Source organism: Rhinoraja longicauda, chromosome 23, assembly GCF_053455715.1.
Source record: "Rhinoraja longicauda isolate Sanriku21f chromosome 23, sRhiLon1.1, whole genome shotgun sequence".
NCBI classification, from domain to species: Eukaryota; Metazoa; Chordata; class Chondrichthyes; order Rajiformes; family Arhynchobatidae; genus Rhinoraja; species Rhinoraja longicauda.
The window spans coordinates 34,814,816-34,842,020 of NC_135975.1; the positions used below are offsets into that span (position 1 = coordinate 34,814,816).

At 42.0% G+C, this 27,205-nt stretch overlaps 2 protein-coding genes across 2 annotated transcripts in view; one reads left to right on the plus strand and one right to left on the minus strand.

Annotated features, from left to right (window-relative positions):
- Nucleotides 1-16,297, minus strand: part of fgd6 (FYVE, RhoGEF and PH domain containing 6) — an 86,763-nt gene extending 70,466 nt beyond the window's left edge. Inside the window, exons 1-2 of the mRNA XM_078420049.1 lie at nucleotides 16,086-16,297; nucleotides 7,999-10,369 (exon numbers count right to left, since the gene is read on the minus strand). Of these exons, the coding sequence (XP_078276175.1) occupies nucleotides 7,999-10,369; nucleotides 16,086-16,095 (2,381 nt within the window). The 5' untranslated portion in view covers nucleotides 16,096-16,297. The remainder of the gene's footprint in view (nucleotides 1-7,998; nucleotides 10,370-16,085) is intronic.
- Nucleotides 16,298-16,510: 213 nt separating this feature from the next.
- vezt (vezatin, adherens junctions transmembrane protein) overlaps nucleotides 16,511-27,205 on the plus strand; it is an 86,736-nt gene continuing 76,041 nt past the window's right edge. The window contains exon 1 of the mRNA XM_078420205.1: nucleotides 16,511-16,568. Coding sequence (XP_078276331.1) covers nucleotides 16,533-16,568 — 36 coding nt within the window. The 5' untranslated portion in view covers nucleotides 16,511-16,532. The remainder of the gene's footprint in view (nucleotides 16,569-27,205) is intronic.

Here is a 27,205-nt window from a genome sequence, read left to right on the forward strand (position 1 = left end):
AACATTTTGGGTTGGGATCCTTCTTCAGATTGATTGTAAAGTGGGTAGGAAAGAACTGCAGATGCCGGTTTAAATCAAAGGAAGACACAAAATGCTGGAGTAACTCAGCTGGTCAGGCAGCATCTCTGGAGAGAAGGAATGGGTGATGTTTCGAGACCCTTCTTCAGACTGATTTTAGAGTGGGGTGGGGGAAAGAGGCGCTGGAAGAGAGGTGGGGGGGAAGGAGAAAGTCTGGCAAGTGACAGGTGGATAAAGTTAGGTGGGCTTGTTTGGTAGATTGGTGCAGTAAGTGAGAAACGCAAGAGATGAGGGCGGCACGGTAGCGCAGCGGTAGAGTTGCTGCTTTACAGCGAATGCAGCGCCGGAGACTCAGGTTCGATCCTGACTACGGGTGCTGCACTGTAAGGAGTTTGTACGTTCTCCCCGTGACCTGCGTGGGTTTTCTCCGAGATCTTCGGTTTCCTCCCACACTCCAAAGACGTACAGGTATGTAGGTTAATTGGCTGGGAAAATGTAAAAAATTGTCCCTAGTGGGTGTAGGATAATGTTAATGTGCGGGGATCGCTGGGCGGCACGGACTTGGAGGGCCGAAAAGGCCTGTTTCCGGCTGTATATATATGATATGATATGATATGATAAAAGAAAACAAATGGATGTCAGATAATGAGTGAAATGTTAAGCAAGGGGAGGGATATGATAATGCGAGATTGGGAAGGATAGTTAAAATGGTTAGCAACCGGGAGATGAAGCAGGCCCTGGCAGACCGAGCATAAGTGCTCATTGAAATGGTCGCCTGGTCTGTGCTTCGGCTCACCGACGTAAAGAAGGCCACATCGTGTTTTGCCGTAGCATTTTGGAAACAAATATTGCTAGTTTCAAAGTGGGCATAAAATGCATTACAGTAAACCTCATCATAACAGCCCGTTATTGCCGATATTTACGAATTATTGCCGATTGTTCATTGTAACCGAGTAAGCTATTATCATTGTATGTAGTTGAAACATCTGCAGTTAACACAGTAAAGAGACAAAGTGCTGGAGTAACTCAGTTGCACAGGCAGCATCGCTGGAGAACATGGGTATGTGATATTACATTGCAGGAATATCTAAAAGCATTTCAATTATATTTAACTACCATGAAGTGCTGTAACAGAACAGAACAACGTAGGAACAGGAGGTCACCTAGTTTCTTCACTGCCTTGCCATTCAATAATTTATGATTGATCTATCCTAGACCTCAACTCCCTTTCTATGCTACTTTCTAATGGTATTAAATTCCTCATGGTATTAAAAAATTACTCAAAGTAGAGATTACAGAGATTCACCAATCTTTGAGAAGAAATTCCTACATGTCAGTTTTAAATGACTGCTCACACATCTTGTAACAATGTTCCTTTGTCTCAGATGTCTGATGTCTGAGACTCAGACATCTCAACATTGTGCTTCTCATGTCCCCTTTGGATCTTTCATGTCTCAAGAAGATCATCCATCATTCTTCCAAAGTCCAAAGACACATCACAATGTTTAGCACTCATAATGGAACAACCCTTTAATCCCATTTTTTTTAGCCTAGTGAATGCCTTTTAGTCTGCCTCCAAAGTAGTGTCTCTCTTCTAAATAAGAAGACCACAACTGTACACAATGTTCCAGGTGCAGTGTCAATAATTACCTTATACAATTGTAACAAGACTTTGCCATTTCTAAATCCCAATACCCCCCTTCCACAATAAAGGCCAATAAGCCATTTGTTTTTCACTACATGCCATGCATACCTAACATCATGAACGGGAACAGCTAGATCCCTCTGCATTTCACTCATGAGTAATCTCTCTCCATTTAGATCAGTATCTTTTGATTCTCTTTACAAAAGTGTATTTCCCCACATTAAACTCCATTTGCCAAATGTTTAATTATTTTGCTCACATATCCTTTGCAGAGTACAAATACTCTTCCTAGCACTCCCTACCTTTCATTTTTGTGTCATCGGCAACCTTAGATTCCTTACACTTTCATCAGTAATACCAACAGTAAATAAATCAACAAAATCAACAGTAAATAATTGAGGACCAATAACTGATTCATGAGGCATTTTACTAGGAACATCCCCCAGGCCTGAAAAAAATGCCCATATGCCCAAAAATGCCCATATAAAAAATGCCCTTATATGTGACAGGGGAATCCATGTTACACATTTCCCCTGATACTGCGAGCTCCTATACAGTGCCTATTGCAATCTTGTGAAATGCTTATCAGTTATTTCTACCAGTTCTCATCCCACTGCTTAAAGAACTCTTGCAAAATTGTCAAACATAATTTTCTTTTCTTAAAACCTTATTGACTTGGTTAGACTGCATTCAGCTTCTCCATCTTCATTGCTTTTAGACTTCAGCATCTTGTCAATAACATATGTTAACTGGTCTACATAGATTCCTGCCTTCGTGGACGAAGACAGTCACATTCAGTTTCCAATCTATTGGTACTAATTAATCTATTGGTATTGAAAAAAAAATCAACTGGCTCAACTATCTTTGCAACCAACTCCTTTCAAAGGAATGGAGGTCATCAGGTTCTGGTGATTTGTCTGCCTTTAATCCTACTAGTTTTTCCAATACCTTGCCCCTCTTAATATGGATTGTTACAAGTTCTTCCATGCTGCAGAAAAATTGCCCGCCTGTTATCTTTGGTATATTTACAGTCCCAATGCAAAATATTGGTTTAAAATTATTATTACTTCCCAGATCTCTTATGAATCCCAATTGTACATGGCCAAATGTAAAGGAGCCTGTACTTGGTTGCTTCTGTAACACCTAGTTCTAAGAAACAATTCCTGGTACACTCCATAAATTGCTCTTTTATGGTAACCTGGTCAGTTTAATGAGTCCAATCAATTTGCAGATAAAAATCATTCTTGATTACTGCAGATTTCTTCCTACATGCTTTTGATATTTCTCCATTTATGCTTTGTCGCACTGATAGGCAACACTTGAGGCCTATAGACTTTTCCGATCTGTCTACTTTCTTCCACCATTTCCTCTGCTATTTAGAGGGATATGGGCCAAACACAGGCAGACGCAGCTGGTGTAGATGGGCCATCTTTCTCAGCATGGGCATGTTGGGCTGAAGGGCATGTTTCTGTGCTGTATGACTCTATTCCTCATCCTACCCAAACCGATTCCCTATTGCAATCCACTACATCTGTAGTACTATTCACCACCGCACATATCCTCCTTGATTAACAAAGCTCCGGGAGCAGAGCAAGGACGCCCGTTGGCTGAGCAGTAAAGTAAGTGCTAATCACAGTTCAACAGGCAGTTTAAAAAGAGCGCCAAAAGGAAGTAATAGTCAATTTGAAAAGTCCGGGAGCAGAGCAAGGACGCCCGTTGGCTGAGCAGTAAAGTAAGTGCTAATCACAGTTCAACAGGCAGTTTAAAAAGAGTGCCAAAAGGAAGTAGTAGTCAATTTGAAAAGTCCGGGAGCAGAGCAAGGACGCCCGTTGGCTGAGCAGTAAAGTAAGTGCTAATCACAGTTCAACAGGCAGTTTAAGTGAGAAGTCAGGTAAATTGGACAATCAGGCAATTTAAATTGGTGATATAAGCAAGGCTCACAAAAGGGTGCAGCCCTGTTCAGGTGCAGCCCAGGGAGGGAAGTGCGAGTCTTTGGCTGCGAGTCTTAGGTGAGGAGGATACCATTGTTTTAAGCCAGAGCTGGTTATAGGCACAAGGTGATGGCGGAAAAGTTGGTGCGGTGTGTTTCCTGCAGGATGTGGGAAGACAGGGACGTCGCGGGAGCTTCTGGGAGCTACACCTGCAAGAACTGTGTCCAGGTGCAGCTCCTGAAGGGACGTGTGGTGGAGTTGGAGAGGCAGTTGGATGACCTCAGGGCCATCCGGGAATGCGAGAGTTTCCTCGACAGGACCTATTGTGAGGCTGTCACGCCAAGGGTCCAGGTCGAGCGAAGGTGGGAGACTGTTTCCGGGGGGAGTGGACGTGGACTACAGGAGACCCCAGTGGCTGTGCCTATTGCAAATAGGTATACCCTCTTGGGAACTGTCGGGGCAGAAGACGTTTCCAGTCCGAGTGGCGGACCTGTTGGCAAGGATACTCGACAGGGGAGACCGAAGTCTGGAAGAGCCGTAGTGGTCGGTGACTCCATAGTCCGAGGGACGGACAGAAGATTCTGTGGCAGCAGGAGGGACTTGAGGATGGTCTGTTGCCTCCCTGGTGCCAGGGTTCAACACATCACAGACCGGCTTCAGAAAATCCTAGCGAGGGAAGGCGATCAACCTGAAGTCGTTGTGCACGTGGGCACGAATGACGTCGGGCGGAAGAGGAAGGAGGTGCTACAGCGGGAGTTTAGAGAGTTGGGAAAAACGCTGAGAAGTAGGACGTCGAAGGTAGTTATCTCTGGACTGCTACCGGTACCTCGTGCTGGTGAGGCCAGGAACAGAGAGATAGAGGGTATGAATTTATGGCTGAGGGACTGGTGCAGAGAGCAGGGATTTAGATTTCTGGACCACTGGGATCTCTTCTGGGCTAGGGGTGACTTGTACAAAAGGGACGGGTTGCATCTTAACAGCAGGGGGACAAACATTCTGGCAGGCAGGTTTGCTAGTGTGACACCTGTGGCTTTAAACTAAGTAGTGGGGGGGAGGGGTTAACAAATTGTGAATATGAAGATGAGGTAAAAGGGAATACAGGAGATATTGCAAAAGACTCTCGGAAGAATGGGAACAGAAGTTCTAGAGCGGAAAAGAAATTAAGGGCAGGGCCAATTGTGAACGATGTGAGAGGGGAGGTAAATACAGAAGTTAAAGTGTTGTACTTAAATGCGCGTAGTATAAAAAATAAAGTGGATGAGCTTGAGGCTCAGTTAGTCATGGGCAAGTATGATGTTGTAGGGATCACTGAGACATGGCTACAAGAGGACCAGGGCTGGGAACTGAATATTCAGGGGTACACAACGTATAGAAAAGACAGACAGGTGGGCAGAGGGGGTGGGGTTGCTCTGATGGTAAGGAATGATATTCATTCCCTTGCAAGGGGTGACATAGAATCAGGAGATGTTGAATCAGTATGGATAGAAATGAGAAATTGTAAGGGTAAAAAGACCCTAATGGGAGTTATCTATAGGCCCCCAAACAGTAGCCTCGACTTAGGGTGCAAGTTAAATCAGGAGATAAAATTGGCGTGTCAAAAATGTAATGCTACGGTGGTTATGGGAGATTTCAACATGCAGGTAGACTGGGAAAATCAGGTTGGAAATGGACCCCAGGAAAGAGAGTTTGTAGAGTGCCTTCGAGATGGATTCTTAGAACAGCTTGTACTGGAGCCTACCAGGGAGAAGGCAATTCTGGATTTAGTGTTGTGTAATGATCCTGATCTGATAAGGGGACTAGAGGTAAAAGAGCCATTAGGAGGCAGTGATCACAACATGATAAGTTTTACTCTGCAAATGGAAAGGCAGAAGGGAAAATCGGAAGTGTCGGTATTACAGTATAGCAAAGGGGATTACAGAGGCATGAGGCGGGAGCTGGCCAAAATTGATTGGAAGGAGGCCCTAGCAGGGAAGACGGTAGAACAGCAATGGCAGGTATTCCTGGGAATAATGCAGAGGTTGCAGGATCAATTTATTCCAAAGAGGTGGAAAGACTCTAAAGGGAGTAAGAGACACCTGTGGCTGACAAGGGAAGTCAGGGACAGCATAAAAATTAAGGAGAGGAAGTATAACATAGCAAAGAAGAGTGGGAAGACAGAGGATTGGGACTCTTTTAAAGAGCAACAAAAGTTAACTAAAAAGGCAATACGGGGAGAAAAGATGAGGTACGAGGGTAAACTAGCCAATAATATAAAGGAGGATAGCAAAAGTTTTTTTAGGTACGTGAAGAGGAAAAAAATAGTCAAGGCAAATGTGGGTCCCTTGAAGACAGAAGCAGGGGAATTTATTATGGGGAACAAAGAAATGGCAGACGAGTTAAACCGTTACTTTGGATCTGTCTTCACTGAGGAAGATACACACAATCTCCCAAATGTTCTAGAGGCTGGAGAACCTAGGGTGATGGAGGAACTGAAGGAAATGCACATTAGGCAGGAAATGGTTTTGGGTAGACTGATGGGACTGAAGGCTGATAAATCCCCAGGGCCTGATGGTCTGCATCCCAGAGTACTTAAGGAGGTGGCTCTAGAAATAGTGGAAGCATTGGAGATCATTTTTCAATGTTCTATAGATTCAGGATCAGTTCCTGTGGATTGGAGAATAGCAAATGTTATCCCACTTTTTAAGAAAGGAGGGAGAGAGAAAACGGGTAATTATAGACCAGTTAGTCTGACATCAGTGGTGGGGAAAATGCTGGAGTCAATTATAAAAGACGAAATTGCTGAGCATTTGGATAGCAGTAACGGGATCGTTCCGAGTCAGCATGGATTTACGAAGGGGAAATCATGCTTGACAAATCTACTGGAATTTTTTGAGGATGTAACTAGGAAAATTGACAAGGGAGAGTCAGTGGATGTGGTGTACCTCGACTTTCAGAAAGCCTTCGACAAGGTCCCACATAGGAGATTAGTGGGCAAAATTAGGGCACATGGTATTGGGGGTAGGGTACTGACATGGATAGAAAATTGGTTAACAGACAGAAAGCAAAGAGTGGGGATAAATGGGTCCCTTTCGGAATGGCAGGCAGTGACCAGTGGGGTACCGCAAGGTTCGGTGCTGGGACCCCAGCTATTTACGATATACATTAATGACTTAGACGAAGGGATTAAAAGTACCATTAGCAAATTTGCAGATGATACTAAGTTGGGGGGTAGTGTGAATTGTGAGGAAGATGCAATAAGGCTGCAGGGTGACCTGGACAGGTTGTGTGAGTGGGCGGATACATGGCAGATGCAGTTTAATGTAGATAAGTGTGAGGTTATTCACTTTGGAAGTAAGAATAGAAAGGCAGATTATTATCTGAATGGTGTCAAGTTAGGAGGAGGGGGAGTTCAACGAGATCTGGGTGTCCTAGTGCATCAGTCAATGAAAGGAAGCATGCAGGTTCAGCAGGCAGTGAAGAAAGCCAATGGAATGTTGGCCTTCGTAACAAGAGGAGTTGAGTATAGGAGCAAAGAGGTCCTTCTACAGTTGTACCGGGCCCTGGTGAGACCGCACCTGGAGTACTGTGTGCAGTTTTGGTCTCCAAATTTGAGGAAGGATATTCTTGCTATGGAGGGCGTGCAGCGTAGGTTCACTAGATTAATTCCCGGAATGGCGGGACTGTCGTATGTTGAAAGGCTGGAGCGATTGGGCTTGTATACACTGGAATTTAGAAGGATGAGGGGGGATCTTATTGAAACATATAAGATAATTAGGGGATTGGACACATTAGAGGCAGATAACATGTTCCCAATGTTGGGGGAGTCCAGAACAAGGGGCCACAGTTTGAGAGTAAGGGGTAGGCCATTTAGAACGGAGATGAGGAAGAACTTTTTCAGTCAGAGGGTGGTGAAGGTGTGGAATTCTCTGCCTCAGAAGGCAGTGGAGGCCAGTTCGTTGGATGCTTTCAAGAGAGAGCTGGATAGAGCTCTTAAGGATAGCGGAGTGAGGGGGTATGGGGAGAAGGCAGGAACGGGGTACTGATTGATAGTGATCAGCCATGATCGCATTGAATGGCGGTGCTGGCTCGAAGGGCTGAATGGCCTACTCCTGCACCTATTGTCTATTGTCTATTGTCCAATCTCCCCTTTTGATTTTGTTCTTTGACCACCTGAATTGCCTTTAACATTCCCATCCCATTTGCCAAACTAGTTTAAACCTCCCCAATAGTACTTGCAAACCTGCAAGGATTTTAGTTCTGGCTCTGACCAGATTACGAAAATTAAACAATACACTAGTATGTAAAAAAAAAAGATTTTGGTATTTAGCAGGTGCATTAATGTGCAAAGTTCTTGCTTCTCTTTCCAGCAAAAATACGTACAAATTTAAGTGGTTAAAGAGAGTAATGTAGCATTCCTGTAATTACCTGATACATTGGTTCTTTGGGCTTGCTCTGCACTTCTGATAGCAGTTTGAAACTGCATAAGGTTCTATCTCATAAATGAATGTATCAGAGTCTTCAACACTGGAAGAACTTTTCCAGTCAAAGTTTGCGCTTATATCATCATATTTAGAAGAGGGAAACTGCGGTTTACTTAATTGTTTAGAATTCCCTGGGCATTTTGTTTGCAAGCCAATACAAGACTCTTGCTGTGCAGTAAAATCATTCGACAGTTCTGAATGATTTTTAAGTTTGTGACCTTTCTTTGCAGTGGGAAGGCAGGAATCGGCGGAATGTGCTTTTGTGGGGGGGGGTTTCCGACCATCCATCTGAGATCCTGGAAAGCACTGATGGCCATCTTGGTTATTCTTTTCTGAATTATGTACAGGTGACACGCTGTCCAGTGAACAGCTCCCTTTTGTCAAAAATTTGTGAATGTCATTCTTCATTTTTATAGAGAGTTTGATTCCAAGGATCGTCTTAAATGAACTTTTCTTTGAAGACACTTTTGAAGACTTGTCTAGTTTTACAGCATCTGCAGATGAGAAGGATTTAGCTCTTGGCTTTGCAGTAAATGCTTCTTTTTTTTGTGAAGTACTTGATATTGCCACTGTGGTAGGACACTGTGGAAAAGGCAAAATGGGATGTGCAAGTTTCCATGCAGGTTTCTCATTTGGACAAATTGCTTCATGCTCATAACTGGACATTTGCGAGTCTCGCCTGAATAATCTGTTAAGTCCCTCTTTTGAATTATTTTCTATTGTTCCACTTGAATCTGTAGGACTACCTGTTGCTACATCTCTTCTAATCACAACAGCTGTTGGTAGGCTGTGACGCTGTGGTTTTTTTGGAACAGCCTTTGGAGAAATGTTAATTCTAGATATTTCTTCACTGGTAGTTACTTTTTTAATATTTGAAGCAGTCTCATTGTTTGATTCAGGCTTTTTCTCAGCACATGACAAACTGAAATACTTTGGCAAGCTCATAGATTGTGGAGTACTTCGAATAAAGCTGCTCTTTGTCTCTGCTGGTAATGTTCTGTTACCATTTTCTAAGTCTGTCTTTATTTGTTCTATTTTACTTTTATTTTGTAAATCTGAAGATTGCCTAACTTTAGAGACATAGTCCAGAAGTGGTTCAGTGGAAGAGAAACTACTTTGACTACACGATTCTTTTACCCGACTAAACTCGTCGATATTCCCGTGAAAGGATACATTAGCAGTTTGATTTGAATTGTTATATTTGGAGGCAATGCAAGCATTCAAGGGAACAAATGATTTCTTGCAATCTACAAGAGCTCCATCTGGAGTTTCGGAAAATGTATCCGTGCATGTCACTTTGGGATCCACAGCATTTTCCACACCGTCATCGATACACTTTTGCCTGATAAGACCAACCAGGCGTGCGGTTTTTGGCTTTGGCATAGGAACTGGTTTGGTGCAAGGCACTGAGCTGAATGACGCAGTAATTAAGGAATTGGAATCCTGAAAGATCAATTTATCCTTTTCAACGACTATAAAAGAAACTTTTGGCTGGCTGTTATACACCCTCTCCTTGTGGTCAGTTCCCAGAGAGTGGCATTTCTTTCCATTTTGTACCACCGCATGACAATCAGCAATTGTAATATCATTGTCATTATCTGTAAAGGCTTCTCCAATGCTTCTCCTGGAACTTATATTTTGATCAGCACTGAAGAGTTCACTTTGCTCATTGTTGCTACTGAGCAATTTAACATCCCCATCACCATGTGCATCCTTCTGTCTGGGAAGGTAATTATTTGGTGTTACAACCTGAGTTAAGACATCTTTAAATTTCTGTTCTAGGAAATCAGTTTTGCTAATTAGCTGGTGTTTGTTGACTATGTCACTGCACTGGGTCTCTGGTCTGTGCTTTGCTCTCGGAGAATATTTTGTTTGGTCATATTTTTTGTTAGGTTCCAAAAGTTTCCGTTTAGCCAAATGTTCAATGACTGTTTGGCTTTTATCAATATTTTCACCATTTATGTATTTATGCTTACATTCATTTTTACATAAGCAGTTTGATATAATGTATTGATCACAATCTCCCTTTTGCATTCTATCACCATTATCTTGGGAAACAGAACACTTCACATTTTCACACAGGTCATTCTTAATTTCCTCGTAGCATTTATAATTTCGAAGTGGTGTTGGTTTCACTTCAGCCACAGGTGTAGTTTTTGGCAGTACTGGTTTTGGTGCTAGAGCAGGCTTTAATCCCTTGTGCGCTGATAAAGAATCCAAAATTATGATATCTGGTTTCGGAGCAACTGGAGGCGGCGGCTTCTTCTTGACCAAAACAAATCGAGGTTTAGGGGCCACCGGTGGCTTCTTTATTTCTACAGGAAAAAGAAATAAAAAACATTTAAAATTATTCCTATACAGTTTTATAAAGCTGCAACAAAATATAAAGTGACTAACTAGGAAGTTTTGGTGGAGCAAACTTTAACCAATAAATAGTGTCACTAAGTTACTGCACAATTTACATAATATTGAAACTGTTATAGTGGCATGGGATACGATCTTATAACTTGGTAGTATTATTTTTTTTAAACATACAACTGCATAATCTTCAAACATGGCAATATGCGAGTGAAAAAGAAAATGATCTTGAGTTATGAAACTAGAAGAGAAGTTTAAATAACAACCAAGAACACACAGAAGAGACTGGTAGAATAGGAGGCAAATAATATATTCAAATATCACAAGACAACATGGAAGATGAACAAGAGAGAAGACACCCAGAGTCACAGAGCAAGGAAACAGCCCTTTGGCTCAACTCATTAATGCTGATCATGGTGCTTGCCTAAGATAGTCTTATTTGCATGTTTAGACCAGATACCTCAAACGTTTCTATTTATCCATTCGAGTGCCTTTTGAACATAGTAATAGTACCTCTATCACTTCCTAGGGCAGCTCATTCCATGTACACATCATCTTGAGTCACCCCTCAGGTCACCTTTAAATTTTTGACCTCTCACTTTAAACCTATGCTCTCCAGTTTTAGACTCCCCTTGAAAAGATTATTATTCCCATTCACTTTATTCGTGTGCAGCAATTTTATATACCACTGTCGAAGTATTAAATCTTTTGCATTGAAAATTTAGAGTCTAAACAGGCTTTCTACAGTCCATTATCCTTTGAGAAGCTTACCATACCACCTTTTTATATTCAATTGCACCTACATAATTAAGTGAAAAATACATCGTCTTAACAATTTCACTTATTCTCAGTTGGCAATAAAATTGGTTCATAGGCACAGAACATCAGTTACGCTTAATAGGAGCACAAAATTTAAACAATGGCCTCATGAATTACAATGGCAGCCAAAATTATTCACTGTAACTACTGCAGAAGATTAACAAATGCAGATTGAAAGTGTGAAAAGCATAGTCAATATAATTGTCAAATTTCTGAAGGAACTCGTCGGGCCAGGCAGCACTCTTGGAGGGAAATGGATAGATGATGTTCAGGTTTGGGTCCTGCCCGAAATGTCGTTTGTCCATTTTCCTCCACAGGTGCTGCCAGACCTGATGAGTTCCTTCAGAAATTTGTCATTATAATTGTGGTTAATTTTACGAACATTTGCATTGATTGAAATGTTATACTAGAAAGTACTAGAAACTATTTCCTCATAACTCACGCACAAATAAATATTAGAAACAAGAAACTCCAGATACTGATTTATAAAAAAGGGCACAAAGTACTGGAGATCAGGGAGCATTTCTGGAGAACATGGATAGGTGACAATGTTTTGGATTGGGACCCTTCTTCAGGCTTCTATCAGTCTGAAGAAGGGTCCCGACCCAAAACATCATCACCTATCCATGTTGGCCATGCTGCCTGACCCATTGAGTTACTCCAGTACTTTGCACCTCAAATAAATATTTAAAAGTTGTTGGTAAACTTAAACATGTTCGAGAGCAGAAAAATAAATGGGCCCGATTGCTCTGGCCATGGCCCATACCTTCACAATTCACTTAGGAAGAAACTACTGATGCTGGTTTACAAAAAAGGACACAGAGTGCTGGAGCAACTCAGCGATTCAGGCAGCATCTTTGGAGAACATGGATAGGTGACGTTTCGGGTCGGGACCTTTCTTCGGACTGAACGTGATGGCGACATTTCTGCCTCCTTCAACATAATCCCACCAACACGAGATCTATCTCCTACCCCTATACATCCTCACTGACATCCATTGAGGGATCCCAGCAGTCCATCCTGGTGAAACAGAAGGTAATGTGCACCTCCTCTTCTTCAGGACTGCTCTCTAATTGTGGTAGGGTGGTTCAGTTGCCTGAAGAATGGCCCTAACCCGAAACATCTGCCATCCATGTTTTCCAGACATGCTGCCTGACCCCCTAAGGTACTTCAGCACTTTGTGTCTTTGAGGTTCAAAATAGTTTCTTCCTCACAACCATCAGGTTCTTACACAATAATCAGGACTAATCTTAGCAACTATGAACTTCTATGGATTATGTCTTTGCTTGCACAATGTACTTTGTTTTTTGGTTCAAACTTTATTTAATATATTTTATTTTTATATAGATCATAATCATAGATCATAAGATAGTAGAATTAGGTAATTCGACCCATCAGGTCTTCTCCGCCATTCAATCATGCGTAGTGTTTACTGCCACAAATACAAATTTCATTGTTCCTTTGTCAGTGCTTATTTCAATTAAGCACTTGATTCTTGCTTGACTTTTTGACAGTTGCATGGCTTTCATTGTTTGAACCCTTCTGCAACTTGAAACAGCCTGCAAACGGTAACCAGGCCACGTGTGGAGGAAACTAGGGGAGTCATTTACTTAATCTGGATATCTTATGACAACTCACGTTGACAAAGCCCTTTTCCATTGTTTCTAAATCATTGATGATCAGACACATTTTGGAACCAGAAAAACTTCTTTTTTTTAAAAATTGTTCACAAAGTAAAATAAATTCATTTAAAATAACATTAAAGTTAATCAGTGTTAATATATTTCATATTAAGTTAAAAACAAACCATTTACCTTCTAAGTGATGGAATGGGGCTCTCTAATTGTGGCTGGATGTGCCAGTTATGGCTAGCATAGAATGCGTAGGAAGGAACTGCAGATGCTGGTTTAAACTGAAGATAGACACCAAAAGCTGGAGTAACTCAGTAGGACAGGCAGCATTTGTGGAGAGAAGGAATGGGTGACATTTCGGGTCTCGACCCAGTCTGAAGAAGGGTCTCGACCTGAAACGTCACCCATTCCTTATCTCCAGAGATGCTGCCTGTCCCGCTGAGTTACTCCAGCTTTTCATGTCTATTTATGGCTAGCATTGAGCTGAGGAGTCATAGTGTATTTGACTCCTGATCTCGGCATATTACAAGAACACCCCTCACTCAAACCATAGGAGCATCTGCAAAATATTTTTTTGAAACTTAACAGAATGACAGCAAACATTTAGATTTAATAACTTTCACAAAGCTGTTACACAATTTTACTAATATTTCCATTCTGTACTCATACCATATACAGTAAAAATAAATCAGTTTAGTTTCTTGTCACATGTCCCAAGGTACAGTGAAAAGCTTTTGTTGCGTGCTAACCAGTCGGCAGAAAGGCAATACATGGTTACAATCGAGCCACTTACAGTGTGTGTATAGATACATGATAAGACAATGACGTTTAATGCAAGGTGAAGCCAGCAAAATCCGATCAAGGATAGTCCGAGGGTCACCAAAAAGGTAGATAGTAGTTCAGCATTGCTCTCCGGTTGTGGTAGGATGATTCAGTTGCCTGATAACAGCTGGGAAGAAACAGTCTCTCAATCTGGTGGTGTACAACAAAAGCCTTTCACTGTACCTCGGTACACGTGACAATAAACTAAAACTAAATCAAGGTTACAGCTGGAATAAAAAAGTCAGGAATTGTAAATAAAATAAATGCGCAAGTGAGTCAACATTACTTGTTCACATTTGAAAAATGATCACCAGTTCAAATCTTTCAGGAAATGACTGACAGGTTGTAGATTTCCACCACTCTCCATTAATGTCATATGGCTGGTACACAAGTGATGGTCAAAACTCAGATCATTGCATGCGAAAAGTTGAAATTATAACTAAAAATTATGGAAAACAAGCTGTATAAGTTAGTTGAAACTGTAGATTATTAGGCGGAACTGACAAACTTTCAAACCAGCTATGACATCAAGGAACACAAGTTTAAAATTTAGAAGCAGTCCGGACTTGTACTCAAATATCACCAAGAATCGAGTCGCTATCCTGAATGGATATTGGTGAAGAGAGCACAACAAAAATTAAGTTAGAGAGGAAGGATTCAGAGCCAATCTGAAAATTTGTGAAAGTGAGTTGCTCAAGTGTTTTCATTGAAAATCATATTGATAAATAAAATTAGTAGATTTTTGTTTACTTTTTCCTTGTTTCTACATCTGGAAAGATAATTATTAAGTTGAAACTTAGGAACGTTTTCTTGCTCGTTTCAATAACAATTTATGGCTTATATGCCTTCTGCAATTTCTTTCAATTTTCTCCTTCCCCAATAAGTGGGAATCATAACATAATCATAACATCCTCTCATTTACAGAGGCAAACTAAGATTTTTAGAAGACTCCTATCCACACACATCCAGCAAGAGATTCTGAATAAAAGTCCCAGCCAACTTTCAAATGTGCTATTTATAAACAAAATCATTGAACAGTCACAATCATCCCACTGTCCTATTTAAACTCCCCATTGATAAAACTCGGTTAAAAAAAAAGTATGGCTGAAATCGCTCAATTTATTTGTGAAATTATTGTCAACCTCGATGGTCTAAAACTGCTTTGGAGCACTCAGAGATTAAGGCCTGCCCCCCGAGAACAAAGCTCCAAGGACGAGGAAGAAAAGGTTTCAGCGTCAGCTGTGATCAGTTATTAAAGCAGTGGTCACAGCAATAAGGACGCATCTGACGTTCTGCACTTTACAACTAAATAATTACAAGTGCGGGGAACACAGCTGCTCCCTAAAATTTGCACAATTGCCACTTTTGCACAGCCCAATTAAAGTCAAAGAATTCCCTAACAATATGCAGTTCCAAAATACAAACCAGATGCCACACTGAAACAAAACGGTCAAATGTATTCAAAACAAGACAAAGACTTCAAATGACATATTCCTGCAAATGGAAACCCTAGTGAGGTTGCAGTTGTCATTCCGTCTATTCCATGATTATGTTTTGTTTAAAATATTTATTCTCGTGAAATCTGCACCAATAATGCCAGTTGCGTGTAAATAAAATAATCTACATATATTTTAGGTTAATTAGGGTCATAGCGGTAATATATTATTGAGCTTGTAGAAACGATCCGTATTCTACGCCGTTTATTTTGGCAAGAACTATCTAAAAACTACAATGGGTTGAATCTTAAAACGATACAACCTTGTTTTCCTTAAATAACTCGGTCACAAACTGGCCACGGGAATATACATGACACGGTACAAAGGGGTTCTGTGCAGCTGGCTGTAGTTGGGATTTAGTTGAATGCATGTCCAAGACTGAAAGGCAAACTTCGACAGGGTTGATTTCCACAAAAGGAGTGATCGAAATCACTGACAGAAACGACAGATGGCAAGTTGCCTGGTGAACGAATAACCATCTCCCCAACATCGAGACACATCGCTGCCTGCCAGGGAAATGTATACCCAGATTGAGCCCCGAGCATAAACTTCACCAAAAGTGATCGAACAAACCATTGTTAACACCACAAGATTTCAGCGAAGGAAAGTCCACTCGATCTTGGCAATAAAAGAATATGTGGAACGAAGTGATCACAGAGGAGAAAGACAAGTCTTCTCTGGAGAAGGTCTCCGAGCGGTGGGAGGAGGGCAGCCGCTCGGCAACACTTCCCGGCCATAATTACGCCAACAAAGCAGACCCCGTCCATCCTGCGCTCCGCCTCGTCGGAAGAGCCGAGCGCTGCTGTAAATACCTCGCACCTGGAAGGGGGGCAAAGTTTGCCGGAATGGAGGCCGGGCCAGCGCGGAGCGAACGGAGCGGAGTGGATCTGTCGCCCGACTCTCACCTGCGCTCATGCTGCGGCACGGCTGCCGTGCCCGGCCGGGGCCCCCTTCTACCGCTCCATATCCTCCGCCGGCTTCCCACTCATCCGCGCCTCCCACTTCACCACACGATCCCTCGCGGCCACACGGTTAACCGCGCAGAGGGGAGGCGACAATGAAATCTGAATGAGAGGACATTAAACCAAGTGATCGCAGCCCGGACTCCTCTCCTCTCCTCTCCTCCTCTCTCTCTGCCGCTGCTCGCGCTGCGCCCTCTGCAGCCCAACCGTCCGCCCGCCCTCGACACGGCGCGAGCATTCCTCCTGACGTCCAGCGTTTGCGTCCTCCGCCCGAAGCGTCACGGGACGTGTAGTTTCCATCCGCGTCCCATTGCTCGGCGTGAGACGACGTCGCACTACTACTCCCAGAATGCCACGCGCCGACTTCACCCACTTAAATGGCGGCCGGCGATGGGCGAAGTGTTCGATGAAGAGCTGGTGTTGGAGGTAAGTGATATTCGTGCCTGCTGGTGGGTAATAAGCTCCACGTTTCTCAATGAAGCAAGTGGTATTTACCATTTCCGATATCGATGCAACTCTGTGATCGCTTCATGCTCTTTGTTGAACTTCACAATGACAATCCGATTGATGTGATCTATTGCTTCCATGTGATGGTTACTTCACGTGCTGTGTAATGTTCATAAGAGTGAGGGATTTAGGTAATGGAATATTGACAAACAGTCTTTGATCTGAAACATTAACTGTTTTTCTTTCTACATATGTAGCTTGAGTCAGCACTTGTTATTTTTGCAAGGTGTTTGGGTATTATAAGAAAATATAACTGCCGTAACTGACATTAAATGATAATAAACTGAAGGCTAGACAATTTGCCATCGGGATATTTATTATCAAATCCAGAAATTAAAATTCAATTTGTATATTTGCAGGAAGTAACTAAAATAGTCTGGGAATATAAAGGATATTCCTTTGGATTTTAAAAAAGCAATTGAAATAATTTTCAATGTTCTTAATTTGGCTTGGTACTCAAGTTTACGGAAGTTGAAATATAGGATGCAGTTGAGGAGGTAACAAATATCAATGGGAAATAAGGTGTAGCTGAGTGACATAGAAGATGGTTAAGTGGAAGACTGTATACAATATAATACAATATATCTTTATTGTCATTGTACAGGGGTACAACGAGATTGGGAATGTGCCTTCCATGCAATGCAATAAATTAATTAGCTAATTGGGCGGCACGGACTTGGAGGGCCGAAAAGGCCTGTTTCCGGCTGTATATATATGATGATATGATGATAATCAGTATAAATTTATACAACCCAGTGAAATAAAATTAGAAACAGTTTTAAAACAGTATAAAGTTCAAGTAGGTCTGTGCTCGTTCATTGTGCGATGTGACCATCTGGCTCAGCAGGATCGGTTCATAGCAGCTATGGCCCTGGGGATGAAGCTGTTCCCGAGTCTGGAGGTGCGGGCTTAGAAGGCCTTGTAGCGTCTGCCCGATGGTAGAATTTCGAACAGACTATTGCAGGGGTGTGAGGAGTCTTTGTGAATGCTGGTGGCTTTTCTGAGGCATCGTGTGTTGTAGATGTCCTCCAAGGCTGGTAGCTGAGTTCCGATAGTCTTCTGAGCTCTATGGACTACCCGCTGAAGAGCTCTCCTCTCTGCCTCTGTGCAGCTGAGGTACCACACAGGGATGCCATGCGTTGGGATGCTCTCTATGGTGCAGCGGTAGAAGGTCATCAGCAGCTGTTGGGGCAGACCAGACTTTTTCAATGTTCTCAGGGAGAACAGTCATTGCTGCGCCTTCTTGACCAGCGCAGTTAGTGGATCATGTGAGATCCTCCGAAATGTGAGTGCCCAGAAACATGAAGCTGGACACTCTCTCCACACTGTCCCCATTGATAAAGATCGGAGCGTATTTCCTGTTGTGTGATCTATGGAAATTGATGATCAGCTCCTTGGTCTTGGAGGTGTTTAGGGACAGGTTGTTAACTGAGCACCAGTCCGCCAGGTTCTGGACCTCCGCTCTGTAGTTTGTTTCATCACCGTTGGTGATCAGCCCGATCACCGTTGTGTCGTCTGCAAACTTGACAATGGTGTTGGTGTCGAATGCAGCAATACAGTCGTGTGTGAATCGGGAGTAGAGCATGGGGCTCAAAACACAGCCCTGTGGTGTGCCGGTACTCAGGATGATAGTGGAGGACAGGTGTGGGCCCATTCTCACTGCCTGCGGTCGCACCATCAAGAAGTCCAGGATCCAGTCGCATAACGACGAGCTGAGGCCTAGCTGGTGGAGTTTGGTGATGAGCATGGTGGGGATGAGCTATAGTCAATGAATAGCATCCTCACGTACATGCCCTGTCTCTCCAGGTGAGTCAGGACAGTGTGAAGAGCCAGAGAGATGGCGTCCTCTGTGGATCTGTTTGTCCTGTATGCAAATTGATGCGCGCAAATTGATGCGCGTCCAGTGAGGCGGGGATGTTGGATTTGATGTGTGAGAGGACCATGCCTTTCAAAGCACTTCATGATTATAGGAGTTAGGGCAACCGGACGGTAGTCGTTCAGGTTGGAGATTTTTGCTTTTTTCGACACAGGCACTATGGTAGCCGACTTCAGGCACTTGGGGACCGTAGCCAGAGATAACGACTGGTTAAAGATCCTGGTGAATACCTCAGCCAACTGTTCAGCACAGTCCCTTCCTTGAACTCCATCCGGGCCTGCAGCCTTGTGTGGGTTGACCCTTCGCAGAGCGCGCTGTACAACCTGTGTGCTTAATGATAAGACCTGTCCCTCCGCCGTGGCTGGGGTTCTCCCCCTCATGGTGGTGTTGCCAGTTTCGAATCGGGCAAAGAAGGTGTGAAGCTCGTTGGTTAGTGTGGCATCGCTGTGGGGGCAAGCAGGGCTGCTCTTGTAGCCAGTGATATACCTGGCACCCTGCCATGAATGGATAGGCAGTTAGATAATCTTCATAAGCTAGTTTGCTGGCCATGTGAAGTCATATTTTTATACTGGCCTCATATGAAATACTCCACATAACAGAAGACAGATTTGAGTGTGATCTTTCCTTTTTTCCAGTGAAATCTCTGGCACCTAACTGTTGCTTTGCCAATCGGCTGATTGAGCACCCAATGACATTAAAAAATTCTCATAAATGAAAAATTACTGTCAATTGGATGTATTGTAAGAGTGCTCACTAAGAAGTGGAATATAATCCATCATTTTGTGTGTTATCATATAGGACTTTAAAGTTTTTTGTTTGAAATTTGCACATTACAATAATGCATATTGAGGAATAAATAGTTTGCTCAACAGTAATAATACCTTCATACACTTTTTGAAAAATTGTGCCAAAATCTTGTGGAAGTGACAAAGATTTCTAGAATATTTCATAATGGGTAGCTTAAATGCATATCTATTCAGATAATTTACCTTGATTCTATTATGGAATGCAAATATGGCAAACTGCAAAGGCATACAGGAACTGCAAAGGCATACAGGAACTGCAAAGGCATGTAGGAAGGAACTGCAGATGCTGGTTTAAATCGAAGATGGGTACAAAATACTGGAGCAACGGGATAGGCAGCATTTCTGGACAGAAGGAATGGGTGACTTTTGGGGTCAAGACCCTTCTTCAGATTGTGGCATACACTGAAAACTACTTTAGGCTGAAATTTCCCATGCATTTCATGCAGTGATTGAAGAATACACACAATTTAACAAAAAATGCTCATTCGAGTTCTGCTATTTTAGTAGTTCCAAATGACTTTCCTTCAAAGCAGATAAATTGACAACATAGTGTATATTCAGATATAATGTAAAATGCATGCATCTGAATATTTCTAGTAACAACAGGATTATTAACCAGTTTATTAGTAACAATTAATGTTTGTTACATTTACTTGGATTGAAACATCGATTGTGCATTATATCCGTTTAATTTGGGTATAATTTGTAATATAGATGTTCATTTTCATGTCTTCATTTTCAAAATAAGTCACTTTAAAAGCTGGCCACAAAAATCATTGTTTTTCAAAACTTCCTTGTTCTTTTTGTTTCAGATATAATTATTGTACATTTTAACAGTTCACACACACACAGGAAATCCTTGGAGATCAGGTTTTTAATTAATTTTGGTTAGTAATTGCCAACATTTAAATTATATTGCAGATGAATAACCGAAATAGAGAATCAAGCATCAGTGGCAAGAGAAGCAGTGGTCATGTGTGAAAGCAATGACTTTCAACAGAAAATTGAGTTGTTTGAAACTAACAGCTTTTTTAAGAAAGTTCAGACTTAGAAAAGGAATGAGTGGGCATGGCAAAGGAAAATCTGTGACTGTGATTTAAATGAGAGAAGGATGGAAGAGCAAGGCAAAGGTTGGTGCTTGTAGAATAGGAAACAAAAAACCTGGGGTTGTATTGACCCTTGGATTTATTCCTGGGCAAAAGGCTCCATCTTTCTGAATAGGTACTGCAGATAAAGCCCTAGCGCCTTGCAACTCAAGGCAGCTTAATCAAGAAAGTTGCCGCAAAACAAAGCTACTCGCTAAGGATTTTTTGTTTTGCTGCACCATTCTCCAATAAGGAGTTGGCACTATTATTTCCACTTTGCATAACCAAGAACTGTAATTAAGCCACCAACTCTTGTAGTTCAACAGGTAACTTATCACATCATATGTGTTCAACCTTCTGGTCAAAAGTGGCTACCAAAATGTTAACTGTTACAGCCATGTAAATACTAATGCAGCAAGAGTAGTTCGAGCACTTGATGCTCTGTGATGAGGGACTCTTGATTGCCCAAATTATCAAAAGAATTAACAAGCACAAGGAATGAATGTGATGCAAAACTGTTCAGTTGCCTGGATAAATTTGGTTATGAAAAGCACAGAACCATCTGGGACAAAACTGGCTTTTTTTGTTGACATGCCATTCATCTAGCTCTCCATCACTGGGTAATGAAGCCAACAGTAAAAAGGAAAAATCTGTGACTAATTTAAATGAGAAGAGATGGCAGAGCAAGGTAAAAGTAGCTCGCATCAACAAAATGTACTGTAGCAATTCCAAAAGGGCTTTGATGCCACCAGGAAACCTCAGCTTCTACCACTGAGAAAGACAAGAGCTCCAGATAGATGGAAACACCACCACTTCCAAGCCCCTGGTCAAGTCATATTCCATAATGATTTGTTGGGCCAAAGTCCTGAAACCCCTTCCCTAACAGCATGACTGCTATTCCCTTTCACCATAATGACTGCAGTGGTTCAAAAAGGCAGATCAGCATTATCGTCTCAAAGGGAAAGGGGGATGGGCTTTGATAGCTGGCCTTTCCAAGCAAGCCTATATCATAAAAAGAAAATATAAATTCCCTAAATGCTTCTATTAAAATAAAACATCCAATGGTGACATTGTCTCCTGGGATTAATACCATGTTGCGGATTTTATTGTGTAGATAAACAAAATTTGATAATTCATGAAGAAATTAAAATGTTCTTGTTTTACCCAGGGTGGTAGTACAGTAAAATATCCAGCTCAAGATCATATCTTCACATTTGCTCGTTCAAAAATATTCCAGTCTGATTCCCCAAAAATAATATTTGAGAATTATTTTGCTTTGCACATTGGGAGCTTTGTTTTAATCTGAGTCTTGACTATCTGCTTTCTTATCAAATCTCACATTTTTTTTAGTTAGAAATGATTTGATTATCTCCAGCTCTTGGGAAATTTATTACAGAATATTACATATCCACTTAAAGGTCCCAATCTGTATTTCCTGGTGACTTGAACCTTGTTGTTTAAATAAACTTTGTTGATCATTTGCATGACTTTTGAAAGTGTCAGTTTATCTCTTGTATCCAAAAAGGGTACAGTTTCTGATTATTCTGCTTTGTACCATTGAAACCTTGTGTAGTTTGAGGAACAATCCCTCGACTTCTAACATGGTTACATTCTGGATCTAATAATAAATTGGCAATTCAGATAATCAGCAGATCTATCTTTTGTATCTCATTTGTAGTTTCCCCTTTTTTGTTGGTAATTTTGCAAATTTGCCTTTCTCAGACTTGCCTTTTGTTATAGAATTTTTTCTTATAGAATTTTATAGAATTTATCTTACAGAATTTTTCGAGGATGTAACTAGTAGGGTGGATAAGGGAGAACCAGTCGATGTGTTGTATCTGGACTTTCAGAAGGCCTTCGACAAGGTCCCACATAAGAGATTGGTGTACAAACTTAAAGCACACGGTATTGAGGGTTCAGTTTTGAGGTGGATAGAAAATTGGTTGGCGGACAGGAAGCAAAGAGTAGGAATAAACGGGTCCTTTTCGGAATGGCAGGCAGTGACTAGTGGGGTACCGCAAGGCTCAGTGCTGGGACCCCAGTTATTTACAGTGTATATTAATGATTTGGACGAGGGAATTGAATGCAACATCTCAAAGTTTGCGGATGACACGAAGCTGGGTGGCAGTGTTAGCTGCGAGGAGGATGCTAGGAGGCTGCAGAGCGACTTGGATAGATTGGGCGAGTGGGCAAATGCATGGCAGATGCAATATAATGTGGATAAATGTGAGGTTATCCACTTTGGCGGCAAGAACAGGAAAGCAGAGTTTAACCTGAATGGTGACCGATTAGGAGAGGGGGAGATGCAACGTGACCTGGGTGTCATGGTGCACCAGTCATTGAAGGCAAGCGTGCAGGTGCAGCAGGCAGTGAAGAAGGCGAATGGTATGTTGGCATTCATAGCAAGAGGATTTGAGTTTAGGAGCAGGGAGATTCTACTGCAGTTGTACATGGCATTGGTGAGACCGCACCTGGAGTATTGTGTGCAGTTTTGGTCTCCTAATCTGAGGAAAGACGTTCTTGCCTTAGAGGGAGTACAGAGAAGGTTCACCAGATTGATCCCTGGGATGGCGGGACTTTCATATGAAGAAAGACTGGATAGACTAGGCTTGTACTCGCTGGAATTTAGAAGACTGAGGGGGGATCTTATAGAAACATATAAAATTCTTAAGGGGTTGGAGTGGCTAGATGCGGGAAGATTGTTCCCGATGTTGGGGGAGTCCAGAACCAGGGGTCACAGCTTAAGGATAAGGGGGAAGTCTTTTAGGACCGAGATGAGAAAACATTTCTTCACACAGAGAGTGGTGAGTCTGTGGAATTCTCTGCCACAGAAGGTAGTTGAGGCCAGTTCATTCGCTATATTTAAGAGGGAGTTAGATGTGGCCCTTGTGGCTAAAGGGATCAGGGGGTATGGAGAGAAGACAGGTACACGTTACTGAGCTGGATGATCAGCCATGATCATATTGAATGGCGGTGCAGGCTCGAAGGGCCGAATGGCCTACTCCTGCACCTATTTTCTATGTTTCTATGTTATCCACAAATATATTTACCATCACTTTTCACCTAGTCATTTCATCTTTCCAGCCACCTGCTTGAATCTTCCTCTTTGTTCTCTCCTCCCCCTTAATTTAAAATTTGTTTTATTTCTAACTTTTCCCAGTTCTGAAGAAAGATAATTGTCTTGAAATGTTTCTCTCCGAGTGTTGTCACTTGATTTCTAGCATTTTCTCTTCTTTTCGGGTTGGTTAAGTGAAATAATTTTGTTTTTGGGGGGTTGCAATTCACTTCAATAATTCTAGATTTTAAAAAGTTTAACTTGAAATCTCTGGGTATTTATAACCTTTTTAGACTAGTTCAAAACTTTTGAATGTAGTCATATGTGATAAAGCTACCAAGGAATTGTGACTGCTAATATTGTATATAAAGATGCAAAAAATGCAATTCTGAGACCGTCAAATAATTTTGTCTAATATGTTTGGTTGCACTTTGTACTTGTGTTCTGGTTTGATCACCCGCGGTTTATATTTTTGTTCAAAAAATCCAAAACCTAGGGTACAGTGCAAAAAAAAAAGCTGCATGTGTTCTTTGGATTTAATTTAAAATAATAAACACTTCAGCTTTCAACAGGGTTTCAACAAAGCTTTCAACAAAGCAGGATTGTTGGTTGGAAAATACTCTTTGCAAAATAGGCTATTTTAATGTACCATTTTAACTTCAAAGATGAATTGCGGGAAGACATTATAACTTTATTTGCACTTCTCATTAGGCTGGTCGAAGTGATAGCGGCAAAAAATCTCATTTTACAAACTCTAGGGGTGCTGTGATTGAGCAATGTATTTCCTTGTCTTTTTCCCTCCCATATGCCCCATGTGGATTTGCACCCTTTTCTCCCCTGTCCCCTTCCACCTATATTTCTGCTGGCTTCACAATTCACACCTCTTATCTCCTTATCTCACACTTTTTGTGTTTTCATCTTGGGCCTTTGTCCAACACGCCTGAAGAAGGATCATGACACAAAACTTCACCTGTCCATGTTCTGAGTTGCTCCAGCACTTTGTCTTGCCATGTAATCTGCCATTCACCATAACACAGATCAAGTCTTTGTTCTCTGCATCTTAAAACCTCCATCTTCAACTATTTCTTTATTTTCACCTGTTGAGTATTTACAATATTTAGTTTTTATTTCAGATTTGCAATAGTTTCCTTTTTTTATACTTTGTGCTTTCTGTAGTGTTGATTTTCAGGGAAAAATGACTGTTTTGGTATTCAAGAATAATGCCATCAATTTGTCTCAGCGGCCATTCTGCAGAAAATAACTGATCTTGCCACCCTTTTAGTATCTTTTGATCCTTGGCCTTCCCTTCATACATGTTGCTCTATGTGTATATCCGGCAATTACCAAATGTATGTCAATTATTCACTTTTGTCAAGCTGCATTCCAGTTTTAAATACATTGAAGTTTTGTCCAGTTCACATTTGTGCATTCCTCCCACCAGTGACCCACGAATACCACCCTCTTCCCTTGCACCTGTCAAATTGCATGTTTGCTTTGAGCTATTTAAGTTGTCTGCTTTGAAATCCACTTCCACCCCCCACGCTGTCTTTCCATCTGTAGGCAGAGGTTAGATATCTAGATTTCTCTACCCTGGTGGGTTGTTGAGGCTAATCACTGAGTATATTTAAAGAGGTGGAAGATAAATGATTGGAAGATCAGGGAACTGGCATATAAGAAAAGTCTAGACCTAGGGCACATCTGCCTTGATAGAGTAACTTACTCCTTTCCCTATTTTTCTGAAGTTCTTGATCCTCAATGAGCACTGCGCCTCTGCATTTGTTGGCTTTTTTGCAATTTCTCTCCTTTGGCATCATTGATATGTTTTGAATAGGTTTTGCAAATTCATCTCACACTAAGTAGTAGGTAAGACAGCATCAGTGGAGGAGCATTACAGTTTTTTGGTTTCCAAGTCTAAGTGAACTTGAATCATGAAAAAGCAAAACTTTGCCAGAGATAAAATGTTGCTTTTTCTTTTGGCTTGGCTTGGAACTTCTTTACTTCGAGGCGACAACCTTGGACGTCAAATCGAAGGTCCCATCTTTTGTCAAGAGTGTTTTATTGTCATATGTCCTGAAAAGGAACAATGAAATTCTTTCTTGTGACAGCACAACAGATATGTGAACATAGTGCTCAGTAGACACCATAATAAACATCAAAAGGAAATTCAATACATAAAAATAAGCAAACAGTATAGCGCAAAGACAGAAGCAATGTCCCCCTTGCCTCTAGTCCAATCAAGGCAGTTTGGAGTTTATTTGGAGTTCATAGTGTTCAATAGCCTGATGGTTATTGGGAAGAAGCTGATCTAAGCCCGGTCGTTACATTTTGTTAGGCTCCTATACCTTCTTCCCGAAGGCAGGGGTGAAATGAGTGTGTGGCCAGGATGGTAGTGGGTCCCTGATGATGCTGGCTGCTTTTTGAGACACACCTTTGATGGTGTGTTGGGGGGGGGGGGGGGGGTCAGTCAGTTCCCCTGACGGACTGGGCAGTGTTCACCACTTTTTGCAATCTTCTTTGTCCCTGGACGTTCAAGTTGCCCAACCAAGCCGTGATGCAACCAGGTAGTATCTTCTCTACTGTACATGTGTAGAAGTTCAAGCAAGTATTTGTCGACATACCAAATCTCCTCAATCTTTTACGGAAGTGGAGTAATTGAGCTTTCTTTATGATTGCATCAGTGTGCTGGGTCCAGGACAGATCCGAGATACTCATGCCCTGGAATTTGAAGCTTTTGGCACTCCACCATTGATGAAGACAAGTTTGTAGATCCTTAGCCTTCTTTGTTTCTATTGTCCAAGTGGTCCAGTGTGGAGTCTAGAGCCAGTGAGATCGCATCCTCTGTTGATCTATTGTGGTGGTAGGCAAATTGTAGTGGGTCCAGGTTCTGGTTGAGGTAGGAGTTGCTATGTGTCATAACCAACCTCTCCAAGCACTTCATAACCATGGACATTAGTGCCTCTGGTCAGTAATCATTAGGCATGTCGCCTTGCTCTTCTTGGGCACCAGTATTATTGTAGCTCTTTTTACGCAGGTGGGAACCTCAGACCCCGGTAATGAGAAGCTGAAGATGAGTGCAAAAACTCTAGTCAATTGGTTTGTGCAGGTTTTGAGAATACAACCAGGTAGGACCCTAGGTCTGGATGCTTTCTGAGGGTTCACGCTCCTAAAGGATCTTCTGACGCCGGCCTCGGTAACTCAGATTAGAATATTATTGGGGGCCTGGAAAGGCACATCAGTGTTCTCCCTATCGTAATGTCCCTAGATGCATTAAGTTCACCTTGGAGTGATGCCTTGCTGTCACTTGAATTGCCCTTTGGTTTCACCTTTAGGAAGTGTAACTAGTAGAGTGGATAAGGGAGAACCAGTCGATGTGTTATATCTGGACTTTCAGAAGGCCTTCGACAAGGTTCCACATAGGAGATTGGTGTACAAACTTAAAGCACACGGTATTGAGGGTTCAGTTTTGAGGTGGATAGAAAATTGGTTGGCGGACAGGAAGCAAAGAGTAGGAATAAACGGGTCCTTTTCGGAATGGCAGGCAGTGACTAGTGGGGTACCGCAAGGCTCAGTGCTGGGACCCCAGTTATTTACAGTGTATATTAATGATTTGGACGAGGGAATTGAATGCAACATCTCTAAGTTTGCGGATGACACGAAGCTGGGTGGCAGTGTTAGCTGCGAGGAGGATGCTAGGAGGCTGCAGAGTGACTTGGATAGATTAGGCGAGTGGGCAA